The 21,551-nt window shown below is 33.4% G+C and overlaps 1 protein-coding gene and 1 long non-coding RNA gene across 3 annotated transcripts in view; one reads left to right on the top strand and one right to left on the bottom strand.

Moving 5' to 3' along the window:
• The window catches only part of LOC125049192 (GATOR complex protein NPRL2-like), a 42,134-nt gene continuing 20,583 nt past the window's right edge, over positions 1-21,551 (bottom strand). For both annotated transcript variants that reach the window (XM_047648338.1, XM_047648339.1), the window contains 4 exons: positions 2,627-2,770; positions 1,893-1,977; positions 1,060-1,229; positions 1-432 (listed from right to left, as the gene is read on the bottom strand). In XM_047648338.1, the coding sequence (XP_047504294.1) occupies positions 256-432; positions 1,060-1,229; positions 1,893-1,977; positions 2,627-2,770 (576 nt within the window). In that variant the 3' untranslated portion in view covers positions 1-255. The remainder of the gene's footprint in view (positions 433-1,059; positions 1,230-1,892; positions 1,978-2,626; positions 2,771-21,551) is intronic.
• LOC125049194 lies at positions 15,342-16,486 on the top strand. The gene is made up of 2 exons (XR_007116963.1): positions 15,342-15,534; positions 15,891-16,486. It is a non-coding gene; the product is annotated as an uncharacterized LOC125049194 (long non-coding RNA).

The following is a 21,551-nucleotide window of genomic DNA, read 5'->3' as shown; positions in this document are numbered from 1 at the left end:
AAAGAAGCTACGACCTCAGGGATGAGAGTCACATGCTGAAGACACTAGGCGAACACTGCTCTCAAAATAATATTTAACTAATCAAATGTTATATTTTAAATATCCTACACGTTAACGAGCTTCAACCATTTATAACTGCCAATTATGACATGGAACCAGATGTCAAAACTTTGACCATGTACAGTTGTCAGATGTCAAGTCTGATCAACCACAACGCATCTCCTTGTTCACACTTTCTGTCTCAGAAAGTCAGGTTTACTTGACGATAAACACAACATCGCTGTCCTTCTCCATCTGCTCCTCTAAGAGCGAGACAGACATACCGGTCTGACAGCACAACTCGTCCATACATATGAGGCCGTTGTACGTCCGAATGCACGCGCTATGACAACTTCGTACGGATGACGTTTCATTGTGAACTGTCACTGGGAACTGTAAGAAATATTATAATAAAAACATATGCTATACATATATACGAAATATTTAACGGTTATTGGAACTTAAGAATTTTATATCAATAGATATAGTTTGATTAATAATAAACTCAACTGCGTTTAATAATTGTAATTAACACCTCACAATAATAATTGTTGGATCCAAGGCAAAAAAAGTCTACCTAAGACGTATACATGATTATGAAGAATCGTAAAATAGCCCAATGTGATATTTTTTGGTTGAACAAACAGTCAGGGCAGCGGGCTCATTTGATGTTAAGTGATAATCCGCCCATGGACATTCAACGCCAGATAACTCACGAATGCGTTGTCGGCCTTTTAAGATTTGTTACGTTTTTTAGGACCTTAAGTCAAATTGGTTCGGAAATACTTCAGTGGCCAGCTGGTGCGCCGCAAAAACTGCCTCAAATAACGCTCAGTTGTGGAACGAAACACAATACATCCAAAGCCCTATATGACGAGTCTGTTTATGTTAACTCCTGAACGAATGGATCGATTAGGATGTGGTTTGAGAGAGACCTGATCAAGCGATCTGATCTGGCAAAAATTACGAGCGCTATTTAAAGATCATAAGAGGATGAATTTCATAAAGAAATCAACTGACCTTATATACCCTTCTAATCAGCCCTTCCAATACTCCAAAAAGCACCAACTTCCTCTCATTAATAGCTAGATCTTGTGGTTTCATTCGCCTACAAAGATCGCGTATCGTACTACCGTATGTCATACCAGCGTACATACGAAATAAATCGCTGACTTTTGGTAAATGTCGGGCTGAAAATACAAAGAACTGTCACGCGCTACACTTTGAAAGTATAGTTGTTTGTAAATAGATGGCGTGAGTTTAAAATTGAACCTCAGATAATATTGCAGGCGGGTAATTCGTAATATAAAACTGTATGTTTTATTAACTTTATAAAACGCTTGGTCACGTAACCGTGTACACAAAATTTCGACTGGTGACCAAATTAAAAAAAAATGATTTGATTATATTGTTTCATTGATTATTATATGTACTTGTGAGCCTCTGCCATTCTGCAAGGCTGAGGATTTGTGTTAGATATAATATCGTGAGAATACGACATTATATTGTAAATACTTTACTATAAAATTATTTATTTCTTTCGTAATCCTACAGCTAACATTTGTAATTAAAAAAAAATCAATTATACTAATATATACTATGAGATATAGCCAAATATGTATACATGTAGTAACGAAAAAGGTTCAAACATTTACAAAAGGAAAAATCAATAAAAAATATTCAATACATTTAACTAAGTGATACCTAATTTGGCTGTGTGGTGTGATGGTGTAAAAGTGAGAGTATGTACGTGATGATGTGTATGTAGGGTATTCTTAATACTACTAAGAATATTCCGCGATTGCTTAAACCAGTCAAGTCATAGGTCGTTGTATTATTAAAAATAATCTTACGTGATCTTGCGCAGAATTCAACACACTGCCTCTGTAGACCCGGACATCGCGTCAACTGTCTTAATTTTGGAGTTGCGCTGTAAACCTGTAAGAATTTCAATTAGAACTTTCAATTTCATATTAACGTCGTTGAAAAATAGATTTTGATACGCTCTAATTTAGTTAATATTTGGTTAGTGTGAAATTTTAAAGACGATTTAGACACTATACGGGATATATTCCAATGTTATGGGCAGGTAGCCAGTTTGTTGACTTTTAATTAAAATAATTAGTTAAGTCTAACACCAGCAAAAGTAAAAAAGGCCGGCAACGCACTCGCAAGCCTTCTGGCAATATGTCCATGGGACCGCCCATCATCACTTAACATCAGATGAGCCCCCTCCCTCCTCCCTGTTACATAAAAAAATGTTTTTTTAGGACGCCTCCTGGAATTTGTAATTAAGCTGGGCAAACGGGCAAGAAGCTCACCTGATATTACGTGCCCATGGACACTCACATTGGTAGTAAAACAGACGTACTTGACGTTGCCGGCTTTTAAAACGAATATGTATCGTTCGAATATAATACGATCAGTAAATTTTACAACCTGTCAATACTGACATTTACATTGACCTCTAAAGAAAATAAAAAAAAACATTAAAGTGTGTTGGTTACGATGATATTTCCATATATAATTGTAACAAAAACTAAGTGTAAACCACCTCTTATAATAATAATTTTTATGTTCTACTTACAGCACAGTATTGAAAGATGGGCACCAGTGTAACTACGCCATAGTACACTAGATTCTGGACACAGGCACGTACCAAGCTTATTTCTACGTCTGTTAACGACGCGATCTTTGCCACGTGGTTGAAGCCGTCTATGTGTGGTAGTATCTGTAACATTAAATTTATTTATTTATTTTCATTTAATTTATTTGCTTGGCACACTGATACATTGAAAAGTAAAATACAAGGTTTAATGTGATATGCACTTAGGGGCCATCCATAAAGTACATCACACGTTAATGGGGAGGGAGGGTATCACCGAAGTGTGACATCGTGTGACAATGGGCATGGGGGGGTCAATACTTTTGTGACGTCAAAATACTAAAACGCAAAGTTTGGATGTGATTTAAAAATTTACGAACTTGATCTATATTTATCAATAATTTAGCATTCTCGCTATGCGATAATCTCTCATGCAACGTCATTTAACTTCTAGAGCGGCGTTGTAATGCAAGTGAGACACTCAAATTCACGAGAATTTTGAATGGTAAGGATTTAAAAAGGTTTAAGTCGTCGTTTAATTAATATAATTAATCGTTTATTATTTTATTATTTAATAAAAATAAGTAAAAAATGAAAATAGCTGTTTTCTCTCGATTATTTTTAAATACATACATAAATTTAAAAAATGTGTGACGTCACATCAGGAGGAGGGGTTTATAAAAATGTGACAACCTGTGACAAGGACGGGAGGAGGGGTTCAAAAGTCCTAAAATTCGTGTGACGTACTTTATGGATGGCCCCTTATAGACAAACATAATGAACAAGAAGAGTTTCAAAAAATGGTTGTCTGTAAAGTCGGTTCAAACTCAAACTCAAACTCAAACTTTATTGCATTCCTTATGTACATAATTAATCAAAATAATGAATAAGGACCTTGGCTAGGCACAGCAATGTTTTAAAAGGGCATGCTTTATTATATTTCATTATATTCTTATACATTCCTATTCTTATAAGATACATTATTTATTTGGTATATTTACTTTGGTTTTACGTTGCGAAAAGGTACTTAACATTATTTATAAACTTAACTTTTATAAAGAAATTAAAATCTATCAGTCAGATACTCTGTAACAGTGTAATAACATTTCTTATATAATAATTCCTTTAGAAATTTGGTAAACCTCAGGTTATTTGTTTCATTCTTCAAATTTTCTGGTAATTTGTTATATATTTTTATGGAGGAGGTCAATGGTCCTGATTGATGTAACTTTAGTCTGGATGTAGGTGGAATCAGTTGGTTTTTACGAGAAGGTCTTAATGAGTAAAGGGTTTTTGTATCTTCCCTTTTTTTATACATATTAGGATATTTGCGAATAAATTTACATGTTTCAAGTATATATATGCCAGGTAGAGTAAGAATATTGTTCCGAATGAAGTGGGGCTTGCATGAGTCAGTATTTCCTATATTAACTAAAATTCTCAGAAGTTTTTTTTGGCTTGTAAATACGGCAGTGGCATCTACACTGCTACCCCATAAGATAACACCATAGCTTAACCAGGAGTAAGCATATGAGTAGTAGGTGACTAGAGCTGTTTTCATATCTGTGGATTTTTTAATTTCGCGAAGTGCGTATGCGAATCGAGACAGTTTCAATTTAACCTTATTTACATGAGACTTCCAGTCTATATGGGAGTCTATGTCTAAACCTAATAGTGTGAACTTTTGAACCTTTTCTATGTTATAACCATTATATGTTAATTTTATGTCAATTTGAGTTTTTTGATAGGGATGGAATGTCATAAGTTTAGTTTTTTCGTAGTTTATTTCCAGATTATGTAGTCTTAGCCAGCTATCCGCTTTATCTATAGTCATTTGTAGTTTTGTGTTAATTTCTAATTTATTTTCGCCTGATATCAATATCGAAATGTCATCAGCAAACAAAATACATGGCTCATGCATCACTTTAGGAAGGTCATTTATGTAGATCAAAAATAGAAGGCATCCTATCACGCTTCCTTGAGGAATTGAAGCTTTCAGCCTTCTATTTTCAGATCTAATGTGTTGAATTTCGCAAGATTTGTGATCGAAATGTTCTATTTCAACTTGCTGTTGTCTATTGAATAAATATGATTTGAACCACTCATGAGTGTCACCGCGAATTCCAATATTGTATAGTTTATCTAATAGTATGTCAAATTGAACTTTGTCATATGCTTTCGTCATGTCGAGTAATAATCCTATTGCGTATTGTTTGTCATTAATAATGTCAAGTGCTCCTTGAATATATTTAAAGACGGACAATGTGGTTGATCTATGTCTTCGAAAGCCGTTTTGGGACTCATCGAATAGTTTAAATTTTTCACAAAACTGATAGATGCGATCGCACATAACTTTTTCAAATATCTTCGAAGCTGTTGGTAAAAGGGCAATTGGGCGGTAATTATTGGGATTTGTTTTTAAATTCTTTTTATGAATGGGCTTAACTATAGAAATTTACAATAAGTCTGGGAAAATGCTTTCACTAAATGATTGATCTATTAACATACATAGAGGCATGGTCAGCAGTTCTGCACATTCTCTGAAGAGAGTTGGGGGAAGTTCGTCAATTCCATGACTATGTTTGTTTTTGAGGTTTTTTAATATATTAAATATTTCTAGGGGTTGCACAGGTCTGAGAAAAAAAGTATGCTCTGCTTGATATGAAGAATGGCGAGCGTGCGATAGTGACGGTGAAGAAGTTACAGTCTCTCCGATAGTTGCGAAAAAGTTATTGAAGGCGTTAGCTACTTGTTTTGGTTCTGTATATTTTACGTTGTTAATCTGTAGTTCTACGTTATGTTTTTCCTTAAATGGTTTTTTATTCGTCCGCTCATTTATTACATTCCACATTGTTTTTATGACATTATTAGACTTTTTCATTTTTTTAATGTAATTAAGTTTTTTGGAATTATTTACAATAGTTTTAAGTAGCTTTTCATACTTTTTATAGTATTCTGATAGTATTTTGTTATTATTTTTTAATATAAATGTTTTTAATAATCTTTTATTTTTAGATGACCTTTTTATACCTTTAGTTAGCCAGTATTTTTTTGGTGTAGTTTTGAGGTTTATTTTTGTTTTGGGTATACATTTATTTAAAGTATTTGTCATCATGTTATGAAATGCATTATAGTTTTCATTTATATTATTATTTTCTTTAATTACATCACACCAATTTATTTCAGCAAGTTGTGACTTAAAAAGGTTTATATTTTTATCATTATATAATCTTTTAGTTATAAACCATTTATTATTCTTTGAGAGCTTTGGTATTTTAATATTTAAGACTGTAGATAGATGATTTGTAAATCCGAAGTCCTTTACTGATATGTGTAAGTTTTTGTCAATGAAATTTGTAAATATTAGATCTAGACATGTTGATGAAGTTTGTGTAAAGTGTGTTGCTTCCTTAATGTGTTGGGTTAATCTGTTTTCTAGCATAAGTTCTAAAAATTGTGTAGTTTTTGGTGTATTTTCGAGCATGTTTATATTAAAGTCTCCTCCTATTACTACTTTGGACTTAGAATAATGTTTATTAATATATTTTAAGATTAAATTTATAATATCATAAAATATGTTCTCACTCCTTCCATTCCAGTATACAGTTACCAGTAAAATGTCTTCTTTAATCAGGTAAGTGGCGCATGCTTCAAGGACATATTCCGTTGATAGGTTACTTATATCTCGTATTTCAGTACATTTGATGTGCTCTTGCAGAAGTATACAGACGCCGCCTCCAATCCTTTTCTCGCGACAGAAGGATGCTGCAGTTTTGTACCCTGTAAATTTTATTAAATCTAATTTGGCTTGAGAAAGCCAAGATTCTGAAATACATATTGCTTGAAATGTTGGGTCTTGATCGATGAAGGCTTCTAATGTACTTTGTTTATTGTAAAGACTCTGGAAATTTTGGTAGAGGATTTTTAGAACTATATCTGGTTTTGCGAAAGGAATTGTTGTTAGAGTGTTGTTGGTAGGCGTCATAATTAGGCAAGGCTGATTGACCAGGTTGGTCAGTACTGTATCTTTCAGTCTCGTTGTAGTGAGTCATCTGTTCTTCGGATGAATTGTTAGCGTTGTCGAGTTTTATTTTTATTAATTTTCTCTCAATATAAAGTTGGTTATTTTTAATAATAGCATGTTGTCCATTTTTTCGTGCCTTAATCATTTGTTCCCTCATAATTTTCCTTTCTCGTCTTGCGTTCTTATCCAAAAATTCAATGACAGATAATCCAGTTCCCTTGAAGTAATTAGTGTTTTCTAGTATAAATTTTACCGTTCGTTTGCTTATGAGTTCAATAATTAGGGGACGATTGTAATCATAAGTATATTTTCCTACTCTACGTGTTTCCTCAATGTATCCTGTTAAATCAATATTAAGAATATCTCGAAAAATATCTATTACTCTATTATGTGTATCGTCTTCGTGCTCTTTGTAGTATTCATGCAAGCCATATAGAACTATCGTCCTATTGTTATTTTTTTCCGGGTTATCTGTAGTTGATGTTGCCATACTAGAGAGACTACCGAGACTGGTTGTCAATTTTTTTAATTCGTTTTTTATGTTTTCATTTTCTTTTGTCAGCTTTTCTATGGTATTGCGAATTTCCCCAATTTCAAGTTTTCTTAGTGAATTTTCTTTTTTTAAGTAAATAGTACCGCTTCTAATTTCTTCTCTGAATTTGTCTATTGCTTGGTTTATTTCTCCCTGAATTGTGGCTCGCAATTCAGTTATAATTGACTTATTATTATTCTTTAATTGTGTGTCTAACATTTCTTTTAGGTTTTCCAATATTAATTTAGTCTGTTCGTTTTGGCTTTGAATGGCTTCAGTGAGATGCGAGTTTAGCGTGTCTCCTAGTATGCTTAAATCTTCAGAATTAATTGAATCGTTGTTAGGAATTTTAGGTTTACGTATTGTTTTGTTTTGTGGTTTACGGACGATAGTTTAACGTGATGTCATAACAAAACATTGATGAAATGATTGCATACTTTATGAATAAAATTGAATCATTTTTTTTAACTATCAATATTTTGTATGGATACAAAGAAGAGAAGAGTGAATCCTCCGACGCATAGGCCGATCGAGTGGAAGAGAGAGATTCGGCGCAAACGTACAATGAGCGTAACGGGACAATGAGTCGTGCTTTTCGTGCGTGCAGCCGGCGTTCATCGATTTATTAGACGTTGTCACGTCAAAAATTAAATTATAAAAACAAAAGGAAATTTGACCTAACTTAAGATGTTGTTTGTTCTTTTTCATTATATCTGATATTATTCTTGTTGGGGGCTGTACTGGCGCCCCGTCAAGCAATTATTTCAATTTAATAATGGTTTGGAATATCGCGTCGGTATCAATTATAGGGAGAAACAATTTCGGTTTTAGTATAGTAATTACGTACAATGGTTTAAAAATAAATTGTAAATACAGTCGACTCTTGATAATTTGGCACTCGTTAATTTGAATTTACTTTCCGGTCCCTTGAAAAATATTCGATAAATTGAATAAAATTAACTTTAATTGGTTCTCTCGGTAATTTGAAGTTAAATAATATCTCGCCAACATTCGATAATTTAAAGTCCAGACTTCGCCGTATAATCATTAATTTGAAGTGTTTATGTATGTGTATGTCTTTTAAAATTCTTTGAACAATGATAAACTGAAGTCGCTCACTCAAAAAGATTACGGGCTTCTTTATAATACTTTGTGTATTGAATTGTTAATCTATAATATAAAAATGAATCGCAAAATGTGTTGGTAAGCGCATAACTCAACAACGCCTGGACCAATTTGGCCAATTCTTTTTTTATAATGTTCCTTGAAGTACGAGGATGGTTCTTACGAAGAGAAAAATTAAAAAAAATTGAGTGAAAAAGTCTAAAAACAACACTTTTCTATATTCCCATACAAAATATTCGTAATAATACTTAAAAGTCAATTTGAACTTTAATACCATATCATAAAGTTCAAGTGTTAGTGGAGGGGTTCCGGGAAGGTAATTTTTTATTTTTTGACATAATGTATTTGTTGTCAACTTTCTTTTTTTTATCTTACTAGCTAGACCGGTGTCCCGAATAGCAGAATAAGTATTTAAAAAAAATAAAGAATCGACTGTTAGGCGGTACGATGTTCGCCAGGCCAGCTAGTACATAATAAATCACGAATTTTGAGCAAACTATTATTTACTTGAGTGCCCCCCTCGTATTTAAACGCTTTCGAGTTTCAAATTATCTATATTGGAAAAGACTAGCCGAATCGAACCTTTGACATATACCAAATGTGTGGTGCTATATTCTCTCAAATATCAAAAATATATATTTATTCACTTATAATACCACAAGAGCTTCAAAATTTCTTCTTCAAAGCTTCATTTCAAAACGGAAATGCCCGATAATTTTGAAGCTCGTGTGGTATTCGGGGGATTATTTTTCCGACCCAAATGTCGGCCAATAGAATTGCACCATGAGACGAAATGTACAGTTAACAAACAAGAATTTCATAATGAATAAAACAACTACTTAATACTTTTCTTGAAGCAACGACCAGAGAAAATTTTCACAAAAAATTATCAGTATAATACCATGTAGGTTGTACCACGTGACGTCGAATGGTGCAATTCTATTGGCCGATATTTGGGTCGGAAAAATAATCAAAAATATAATTTATTCGTAGAGGTAATTCTTCGTTAGAAAATTCCAGGATAATGCAAATTTCTGACTTTTTTACGCTTTCATGTTCAATTAACTCAGTTTGCAATTTATTAATCACGGAAGTATCTTCGGCGATGCGTTGATTGTTTTCTTGTACTCAGAGTGCATAATTATTCGCTTAGCAACTACTAGTTGTGTTACTAGTCATAACGGTTTACTGTCTTTGAATTGAAAGATAAAGATGCTCCCAATAAGAGAATAAATTAACATTGTGTGCATAAAATAATAAGTTATTGGCAACAAAATTAGTTGCATCTTGAATACGTATCCTTGTTGCTACGCCGTGGCTATCAAACTATTTATTCGGTTGATATTTTTTTTAAAGGCAAGGTGCATTTAGAGGGGGCGAGTATTTAGGCCTTAAGTTTGACAACAAATATAAATAACGTATTATTATGACATTATAATGTTTTATTATATGACATTATGAAAATTATTATTTTGTTTTTATGTTGTTTTCTGCCTTGACGTCCGATGATGAATTGAAATGAATGAAACTCAGCTCCAGCTATTAGTCCGAACAACTCCTCTGAACACTCTTCATGATAAATGGGGTAGAAGATGCAGAAAGATCCCACTTCAACGCCAAGGGATCAAGCCGTTACCACTTTCTTTGCAAATAAACGATTTCTTATAGTCCTCCACATCACCAGCCTCCTTAAGAAATTCAGACGTTGTGAGCAGAGGTGACAAGCATTCTTCAAAAGATAATGTAAAAAAAAAAACTAAGCGATTAGCGTGTTCAACCATACAAAATGTGGCTCATGTGCGATGCCGACCTTTTAAAATCGGTTAATTAATACTGTTTTTACCATGAAGCCGTTATAAAATCGCAATTGTTACGTTAAGTGGAGCCAGCGCAGAAGAAACAAGCTGTCGTGGGAGTGAACGTTCCCAACACCTTGTTTGACATTAACAATTCCAATGTCATTTGTATGTAAATGTGATACACGAAATGTTTTTAACATAAATTTATATTTAAATTTGAATTCGTTTATTACAGTGTTAGAATTTAAGAAATCTATTTGGATTTAGGTCGTTTGAAACAAAAATGCACAATCAATTTAACAAAAAATGGCCCCTCAAGCTGCTGCTTTATTCATTGCTGAGTTTTCCTCGTAAAGGAATAATAACTAGCCCACCGTTACGAATTAGGGCTTCTAAAGGCAACGCACTGGCAAACAGGTGTTGTGTGTGTCCATGGGCGGCGCTTAACACTAAACTGTAACCGCCTGCTTGTTTGCCTGCTGTCCATAAAAACCATAGAAAACATTTTGTAAGTTTATTTAATCTCTAAGGGTCTGTTTTACAATGTATGGATAAAATTCCAAATAGCAATGCGACACATAAATTATTTGGAAAATAAATTTCGCCATTTGTCACTTCATCGGACTCATAACTTATGATAGAATTTATGTGACGAGTAGCGCTATCTGGCAGTCGTGAAACGCAAAAATAGTGTTTATCCTACCAATAAGTAATAAATAGCTAATTTGGAACTTATTACTAACATCAAATCCCTGGATACAATGAAACACATTGTGTATAATTCCACGTCTAATACCTAAAAAAACTGTTAGGCCATCAATCACCTACTAGCTTAAAAAATCAACAGAACAAATGCTCGATCGAGGGGTTTACGAAACTATATACAAAATAATTGAAGATATTTTTACTCAATACAACTGATTTTTGATGAAATCATATCGTTACATATACTCCGATTTTTAATTACGTAGAATTCTGACATTGCATAAGTGTTGCTACTAAAAATTTCTCCACCGAAAAAGAGACTAATTTGACGCATTTGAGGGCAATAAAAAATAAAATGCTAAGTATTTTTATGTTTTACCTACAAAAAGGAAAATCTAAATATTTACTTACTCAAGTGACCTAATACAAAAACAACAAATATTTCAATATCACGAACAATATACCGAATTAACTTTAATTACTTTATTTTATTCTTTAGCTAGCTTCAATGCCTACTAATTCCAGGTTTAGTAATACTTAAAAATTTTGTGATGTAAATGGACGTAATTATCACTCGCCGTTAAACCACTTTTAATGTGGAGCACCGCACTTAATAAAATGGATACATTCACTAACAAATAAAATGTATAGACTCAGATGTTCAGACGTATTGAAATTGAAAAATGTGCCCGGCCAAAAAGGTTTGCAATCTCTCACATGTCAAAAAATGATAGCTGTCAGAATTCTACGGAATTAAAAATCGGAGTATAGTTTGTGTTGATAAGAAACGTCAGAATTGTATATTCAATATCTGTAATAATTGTACACAGGTATCTTACACGCACTCAACGGGGACTACTAGCCGTGACCCCTTAAATAAAACACGACCTTAATCTAAGACACTTTGATCCCGCTGAGTCACAATTACTCCTTACGATCAATAGAGACCATTTTTTAAGAGATCTAAAGAAATGAAAAATAAAGCTTTGGTATAGGAACTTGTATAGCTTCCTATTTGATTTATTGGAGAATTAATTCAATCTAAAACGTTTTTTCATTTTTTATTATTATATTAGTGTTTGGGCCACAAAATTATCAATAAATAGAATAACGTCGCTTTATATTTAATAAAACGTTAAAAAGTTATAGTTTTCGTTTCAAAGAAGATTAAAACGATGTGAGAGAGATGAGTTTAGTTTTCGAGTGTAAAATCAATGAAAAAGCTAGGTTGGGTTTGCTAAAGGAAACTCGATGTTCTACTGGCGACTTTCTCTTCTTTCTTCATCAAATACTAAGTTCAGGGTTCACTGCCGAATTTAGTGATATATATATATAAGTTACATTATAGATTGAACCTTAGATCTGAATATTATAAAAAATACTCATTAAATAGTAAACTGTTAAAGTAATATTTAAAGCTTAAGCAACGTTGTTATATTTTTAAGCCGCCTTAATCACTAGATGTATGGCTTATAAAATAAATAAGATTTAACAAAAAGATTAAAATATCTATTATGTTTCTTTGTTTGTTCACCAACTACCCTCAGTATTTATACAGTATGTATTGCTTACGATTTATATAGATGGTAAATTAAGTGCTAATAGGAGGCAAACGGACAGGAGGCTCAACTGACGTTAAGTGATACCACCACCCATGGACACTCACATTGCTAGAAGTCTCGCAAAACATTGGCACGCTCCTTTCTTGAAGGACCCTAAGGCGAATTGGTTCGGAAATACTTCAGTGGGCAACTGGTTCCACATAGTAGTGGTGCGCGGCAAAAACTGCCTAAAGAAACGCTCAGTTGTGGAACGACGGACGTTGAGGCAATACGGGTGTTTTTTTTTTATTCTGCCTTGACATCTGATGATGAAACTTAGCTGCAGGTATTAGTCCGAACAACTCCTCTGAACCCTCGCCATGGTAAATGATATAGAAGATAACTTTAAGGAAAGAAATCCTAGAAGCGCATATATCGAAATAAACTTAATAATAAACCAAGAAGTATCAATCCACTTTGTTGACTTTGGCCATGTGTATCAAAGTACCACTAAAGGGTATTGCGGCTCGCCCAAAAAACTCTGCAAATGTTTGGCTATATGCGAATGAAACGATAACGTCTCATTCGTAAGCCTGTAGAGGTAAATAGTCAGGTTTAGAGCATTGAGTTAAGAACAAAATCCATTATAAGCACGGTCTTGTGGTATAGGTGACTTTTAACAGAACCTTATTATATAACCAACTAAAAAATGTAAAGCGAGATGGCACTTTTTAGTAAACTTTGAAGTTTGGAACAACAAAACGGTTATACCTTCTTATTTAAAAAATAAAGCGATATGTGAAGGTTTTTAATTGGCCTACAATGTTATATGTCCATCTATTTCTGTATTGTGCTGTAAATTATCTTAATAAATAAATTAAATAAAATATTGACCAAAATCAAAGGTCCCGGGTGAATTCTATTGTATTGGGTACTTAAACAACGTCATCGATCATCATCACGATTCAGAGACGTGTTATTGAAAATAAACTGCCCCATAGCATATTCCTCCGCATGTAACATTTTCGATTACATTTAAGACACTTGAGGCATATCTATATTTCAGGCTAAGGGAGCGTTCAAGTATTACGTCACGCAATTTTTGGAGATTATTAACCCCCCCCCCATGTAACGTGCCGTAATGTTTTACTGTACCCAATAGTAAAACGTTTCGTGACCACCAAAGTGACTCTTTATACCTAAAAGTTACCATTATGTGGTGTAAAGTAATGGAAAGTCGAAAATAATATTAACAATAACACGTATTATTCAATCCCCGCCCCGCATCGTAACGTTTTACAAAATGAACCCCCCCCCCCAAAATTCGTTACGCTCCCTAAGAGACGGACGTCTGAAACATGCCAAGTACCAAGGGTGTAAAGGTATTCAGAGACTGTCCCGTCTTATAAAATTCAATACATTTTTAATATACAGGAGGCTATATTAGTTCTAAGTCACGATTCTGCTTCCCTTAGAAACCTTTTGATACATCGTCGTCATATTATGTAACCTGCTCTGCGGTTACTAGGATGATTTTCATATCCAAATATCGTCTAGTAAATATCGCTGTGTCAAGTTGCTTTAGTTACATTTGCATTGTAGCCTTTTAATATTCAGGTAATCGAACCATTCACTACGCATAATTGTCCCGAATGCCATCGTTATCTTTACGTATAAATAACATAATTGCCGGTCCTATAAAGGTCAAATCTTATGATACAGGTTTACAGAGATAATTTAATCAATATTAAGTGAATAATCATAATTACTTTCTAATAAATACACATAACAGTATTAACAACAGTAATATTGTGTTAAATACATATACTGTTATGATATGTTCAGACGGTTCAGCGGGGGCACGAAGGGATGCCGAGGCATAGGGATGCAGCTCCTCCAGGTTTACAAATCAGGGCTAATTGGCCGATGTGAATGACCTTGCTGTGCCAAGGTCCATTTCATATCATTCATGGCCATAGAGGACCGTGATTTCCTCCGTGATGCGGAAAGGCGACGCTGTTACCTTCCTTCATCGGACGATTGCTGGTGGCTCCTTGCCGTGAGAGGATATGCGTAACGTACTTCCACACGAAAAAAAATGTACTGTTATAATAATCTTATACCGTAAACGGCACCCGAAAAATAGAATAGTATTCAACTAAGGGTCCTTCAGGAAAAGAGCGTACCGATTCTTAAATGCTGACTGAATGGTTGTGGTATCACGTGGCTTGCCCCCTGCTATATTAAAAAAAAACTATGAATTAAATATTAAAAATTAGCTGTGCTCTGTGGACGACTACAAATTACACGTTTTTGAATAGTTTTGAAATCTGTAGCTATGAATAACTATGATGACGTTATACCCAAAACGCGCTAACAAAGTTATTGCTTGTTAATCGACTGGGGCCTTCGGGCGAAACAGTCAGTGCTTAGACAGTTCGAGGATCCTTCCTAGGTCGAAGAATGTACAATGGATGTATTGCATCTATATGTACTATGTACGGAAGAGCTGTAGTCTAGTAACCCACAACACCGGTAGTGTAGGGACTGGCGTCAGAACAATATTGTCACAACCGTGTTTTGTTTTATATAAAGTTTATTAAAGTTTTTGTTGTTGAATGCTTCCGTGTACACTACTCGTATATTCGACATTTGACACAAACAAATGGCGGACGGGCTTAAATATCACGGATATATAAACTGATACGTAACTAAACTAAAAAAATAATTAATTTCAGCCATCGGAATATGCTTAGGAATATCAATAGCGCTAAATAACCTGCATCATGAGCTCACCCCACATACACACTCTCACCTTAACACCATCACACAACACATGCAAATTAGCTTTTACTTAGATAAATGGATTTAATAAATTTTATTGATTGTTTCCTTTTGTAAATGTTTGAACCTTATTGTGTATATTATGTATTCCATATTTGGCTATTATATTCAGTATAGTTTTTTTATGTTATAGGGGAAGATCGTTACCCTTCGTACGCGGGGCACATTCATACAGTCAAAATAAAACTTGAACGAAACAAAGTACAGTCTTGCTTTTGTATGTGTGCATGAGTCAAGGTACCAACTATACATCAACGAAGTTTCGTGAAATTCGCACCGATGAGAGTGAAGTTACAGGCATGGACGTGTTTTCGCGCTCGGTAAGTAATTTTTTGATCTATGTTTTTATCTCTTGTTACCGTAGATAAAATAAGTTTTCGTATAGAGTATTCTATCAGTAACTAACAAAATATACTTAAGATACGTCTCCGATACTTAATTTATGACGTTTTCCTATTAATATTAAAATAAGTTATATTTTGTTGTTATTCAGTTAGTGGGGTACATTCGGACAGCACTAGATGGGGCACATTTGAACGAATTGTACAACTAAATTTGTATAAAAATTTGTCGACGCGAACTGTCATTTTCATACAAATTAAGTTTTCGACTTTCTACATATCACACTACCGTTAAGGCATCTTGACTAAGGTTGATTTTGATACTTGTGAACTAGATGCTGTGAATAATTTACCAATCCATCAAATAGTAGTTCCTTCGAAGTCAGTTTTGACACCAGAGGCATTTCGACCCTATCCGCATTTTGTAAGAAGTAATAAAACAAACAAAATGACGATGACGGCCAGGAAAACCACGAATTTATACTGCCAAACCCGAAAATAAGAAGTGCTAATCCACACCAAAGAGTAAAAAATGTGATTCTAAATTTAAGTTACCTAACTAATTAAATTTTGTTTTACATAAGAAAAGTATTTTATTTTTGTTTAATAGAAGTTAAATCTTTATTTTTGTGTTTAATTTCATTGCTAATAAATGAATTTTGAACTACCCCACAGCGTAAGAAGGTACCCCTAACACTGTACGAAGGTGCCCCGTTGATGGGGCAGATTCGTACGTATTCCAGATTTAGTTCAAATCATAATTGTGGTTGAAACATCGGATGAAATCATTTGTCATTTTTTTATTTGAATCTCAGATAGTTAGACTATAAATTTAAGCTATCAAGTGATTGATTCATGGAAAAAGAAAAAATTAAAAAAATAAAATGTGAAAACCGTACGAAGGGTCCCCACCTTCCCCTATATAATTTATGTTAGCTGTAGGATTACAAAATAAATATATGTCCTTATTAGATGTACCAATTCTTAGTAAGTATTGAATTAAAAGTATTATAAGTATTTCTAAATTAATTATTTGCTCCTGTATACAGCCTTACTGCATATCTACAACATAAATATATATATATATATATTGACTCCACGTGTAGATAACAATGTTGCATCGGTTGCGCGTGCACATACTCAATGCACTTTAGGGTGACAATCATTTGAAGTCAAACAATAAATAAACGATTGCAATTATTTATAAATAAAGACCTCCTAAGACTCATTAAATGTACTAAAATTAGTTTTTAATACTACAACAAGATTGCTGACACCAAAGGCGTCACCAACACATTACTGCTAAACGTGAACGTTACTGCTAAACCGTAGTAAGTGAATAAACAACACAAGAACAGAGTGTCTTCCCCTTTAATAGAGAGTACACTTTCTTATGTTAAAGATCATTTTAAGTTAATTAGGTTAGACTTAAATTACTTATAAGTCTTAAAGTAGGCTAGATCGTTATGCTTAATGATGTCTTTGTGCAGAGACTTAATTATATAGAAAAATTGTAATATTAGAACACGACCTCCAAATTCTTCCAATTGTCTCTCACATTCGCTACTATTTTCCAATCATTCCCCGCTCTTCTATTTCATCTCTCCAGGTTTCTGGAGACCTCTCCTTTTTCACGTATGTCTACGTAAAACTACTAAATTAGTTTTGCGCATATGCAGTCATACGTAAATATTGTTTATAATTTTAGTGTAGTACACAAAGCTTGTATTTACGTTATAAATGGTTGCCCTGAATTGTATTAATAAACAAACGGCGCCGTGTTTACGAAGCATTACATATATAATAATATTGCATGAGTATTATGTTAATATAATAATATAAATTCAATTATGTTTTATAATGTTTCATTCGTTTTCTTTTTTGCGACTGGGGCGACTAGCTGTGTTTTCTCGCAGAATGACCAGCGCTGTGGAACATTCTGCTCCTCAGCATAATGCTGAGCCAGGGCCAATTACAACCACAGTACACACGCATTACACACGTAAAACATACCTTGTTCTTTGAAAGAAAAATTGTTGTTATCTCTCATTCTTTTTTATTTTTTTCTATGATGATTGTTATCTTGTGTGTTTCTGTGTGTGTGTTTTGTTAGTAATAAATCAAATTGTCAGTATATGTTTTCTAGAAGTTTCATAGTGCTTCGACAATTTTATCAACAACTCTTAAGGAAGTGCTTAAACTAACTAAACTAAAGCTAAGACATATTCACCAATACGTAATTAGATACTTAATGTCGACAAAAACGTGATTTAATATGATTTTGTATGGATAATCATCGTAACGTCCATTCAAAAATAAAAGAGAAAGAAGTATATTAAAGAGACATCTGCGTTACCGATGGTTTTTGAACATATTTGATAAACTTATCACCTTCAAAATAAATATTAAACTATTATGAATAATAATAATCTAAGGGTGCTACAACCCTATATGACATCAGATTGCATTCATATCTTCCAGATTTTTATTTTTATAAGATCTCTATTATGCTTTGTGTACCTGACACTTGTTATAGGTTTAAAGACAAGCAAGTGTTTTGCGCACAAAAAAAATTAAGGATTTTTCTTGGTGCGCAGTGCAGTCGTGGTTTGAACGGAGCCCTCCGGGTAACAGTCGTTTAAGCTGCCAGACCAACATTACTTTATTTAGCTTCACCAATAAATAAATATAACTCACTCTAGTATCGTTTATAAGACAAGAGTTCAACAGTTGGTTTATTCATAATTTGTTATAAAAAGGTTTTATGTTTTCTTATTTTGTTTATATGTTATATATTTGTGATTTATGTATTAATAAGTTTTCTATTGCATTAGTATTAAGTTACTGTAAGAATAGAAAATAAATAAGTTCTCGGTATACCATCAAAGTTCTGGTCAAGGCCATTCCAATGGCAATGTTGGTTCTATGGAGCAAGTTTTTTTTTCATATGTTATCATGTTTATAACAACACGACCTTCTGTTTACCATTTACTTCCTTATTCGTTCTACATATATTTTTTAAGCATAAGTAGTTAAGCATAAGCATGAGAGGAAGCTTTTGTGAAAAGATTTTCACATAATATTTCAAGACTAATCAAACTAATGTAATTATAAATTTGTATAAATAAATAACAACTTTTTGTTGTTTTATTCCGCTTTTATGGCACTAATATAAAGTAAACTTACCAAAATTATTTAATTTTATGAATAGTTTTTTTTAAAGAAGGTTGTAGGTACTGATTTTTTTTGTAATAATTATATATAAAGTAAAAAATGTTTTTTTCTCTCTGTTTACTCTAAAGTTTTCGTTTCGTTTATTTGTTATTATTTATTTTTAAGTCTTTAGTTTATTAGGAATTTTAATTTGTATTGTGGCCATTCAGCCACCACCAACAGTTAGTGGTTTTTTGGTGTTTTCTGTATACATACCTAATATGTAGCAATAATAAAAAAAAATTAAATTATTATTATATATTTATTACTACTATGTAGGTTGAGAAAATTATAAATACTGTATATATGATTGATATGTTTAGGTTTTAATGAAAGAATATAGGCTCTAAAAAAAACTGAAAAATATTCTTAAAAATTAAATCGCAGGTCCCATGACCCATCTAAAAATACGGATAGATATTTACGACAAAACACGATCGATAAAATGTTTATAACGTCACCCACTCTAAATTTACAATAAAATTCATTTGGTAAACAAGTCCGACTTTTGAAATAGCACTCGCGTATTCTAACATTATCATATCACGTTTGTATCGCGTGTATGATAATTACAATACTTATTAATGGACATACAGAGGAACATAGCTATTTCAATTACATCTGCGTTTAGAATAAAATTTTGATATTGGTGTATGTATCTTAAATCTACATAGTAATAAAAAAATATATTTATGTATTTAGTTTGTAAATACAGAACGAGTTTGCCGAGTTAGCTCATATAATGTTAGAATAATTGCGTTGTAGCTGTTGTCGGCCTATTAAGAATAACTATTAAAATAACCGCAAGGAAATGATTTTAAATAAATAAAAGAAAAGTATAACGTTTTTGGAAGTCGCCAGAATATTTTTTTCAAAGGCAAATCTTTTCGAGCCTTCGTTTTAGAACCAAAGCATGAAGTAAAAAGACTTAGTCTCCGTACCACAAAAAATAGAGCGTACCGATTGTTAAAAAGCCGGAAACGCAAAAACTAATCCTTAACCTCCTCTGTTCCTTGTTAATAACTTCGTTTTATTAATAGATATACAAGAAACGCATGAATAAAATCAAACACTCTTATTTTTTTCAGAATACAAATGTTTTTATTCATGTATCATTTTGGGAGCTTCAAACAAGTTCATTATAATATTGAATTGTGAAATCAGTTAAAAACTTTCTCCTACACTTACGGAATATTTTAACAAGTATTGCTTTTACGAGACTAATTTCTACTTACTAATTTTTTTTTTAGGAATCCTCGAAAATGCATTTCGTTTTCAAGCATAAACAATGTGTGGGTAGTATGCGTAAAAAAGTAAATAATTACTGTTGATGTAATCACCAAATAAGAAAATCAAAGACACCCCCCGCATAGTTCTTACGTAATAGTTGAACGGCCAATAACATCGTCGTTAGAAAACCGATATCTCAAGTCTCAACCACAAATATCGAGGTACTTACAGAAGGTTAATCACAACTCCACTCCACTCCTATCACTATGGCCGGCAATAACATCGTGATTGGTGATTTACCCCATGTTCAACACAAAAAATGTATAATCGCCGATGCTTAAGACAATTTGAAATACTGATTAAAGATCCGAATGATAATCTTAAGTCAAAAGTGTCCGTATCACAAATGCCACGAGTGATCTGTTTATTTATGTTAATGGATTTATCTCGCATACAATTATAGCTCTTAAACGATATATGAAAAGGTTAATATCGTATGAATTATTTTTTCAACATAGAAATAGAATGTTGCAACACAAGTGGTCCCGTTTTAGGGCTAGCGAATGTTTTAACATACTAAAAGGACATCTCAATTCTAGTTACAGTGCAAACTCTATATAACGAATTTCAAGGGACCGAGCGTTTTTATTCGTTATAGGAAGGGCAGAATGAATGTAACTATGTGTATTGGGTTAAACCAAATAAAATTAACTCATTTACGTTATAGACAGATTTTCGTTATAGCAAATGACGTTATAAAGAGTTTAAACTGTATTAAGAAACTACAAATTAATTTTAATTATATAGACAGGCTGGCAGAATGTATCAAAAACATCAACTCCCAACTTCCTAAACATTTTTTTCCTGTTATAAATAAACAGCAACAGCTTAGCTTCCACGGCCCCGGAGCGGAAGCTGCCTGGGCAGTAGGACTATAAAAAACCCCTACATGGGCACCAGATTTCACTTATAATTTTCATTTCTATAGACCAGTGTACAGTACTCCCAAATTAATAATGCGCATACTGATCTTTGCCAGTGGTCGTATTCCGAATCATTGAATCGTAAAGGCCCTAAACAATGCACTTGCATTTTGCACCTTGTCCGAAAGAAATAGAAGTCAATATCATGTGTACACAATCGAAAACAATTCGGGCGGTCACGGCGCGGCGCGGGTCTGGCGAATGTATGCGCATTATTATTTGGGAGTACTGTACATGGAGATTTTTGGGTCTAGGCCGGTTTCCTCATAATGTTTGCCTTCACCGGCAAGTGACAGCTAACACAGAATTACAAAATAGCCGTCGTTCCTTAAAAATAATTTACAAATTCTTTTATAGGATTGCCCAGAAAGCCCTCAACAGTGAAAAGGCAGTTGCATCTCATATGTTAAGTGATACCGCCGCCCTTGGACAATCGCAAGCGCGCTGCCGGTCTTTTAAGAATTGGTACGCTCTTTTCCTGACCCAAAGTCGAATTGGTTCGGAAATACCAGGTCACTTTGAAGCAAGCTAGAACCGCCGCATATCATCTGTAACGCCGGGGGCTAGCGA

This window comes from Pieris napi, chromosome 4, assembly GCF_905475465.1.
Source record: "Pieris napi chromosome 4, ilPieNapi1.2, whole genome shotgun sequence".
NCBI classification, from domain to species: domain Eukaryota; kingdom Metazoa; phylum Arthropoda; class Insecta; order Lepidoptera; family Pieridae; genus Pieris; species Pieris napi.
Note: the sequence above shows the minus strand (reverse complement) of the source record. Positions and strands in the feature narration are given on the sequence as shown.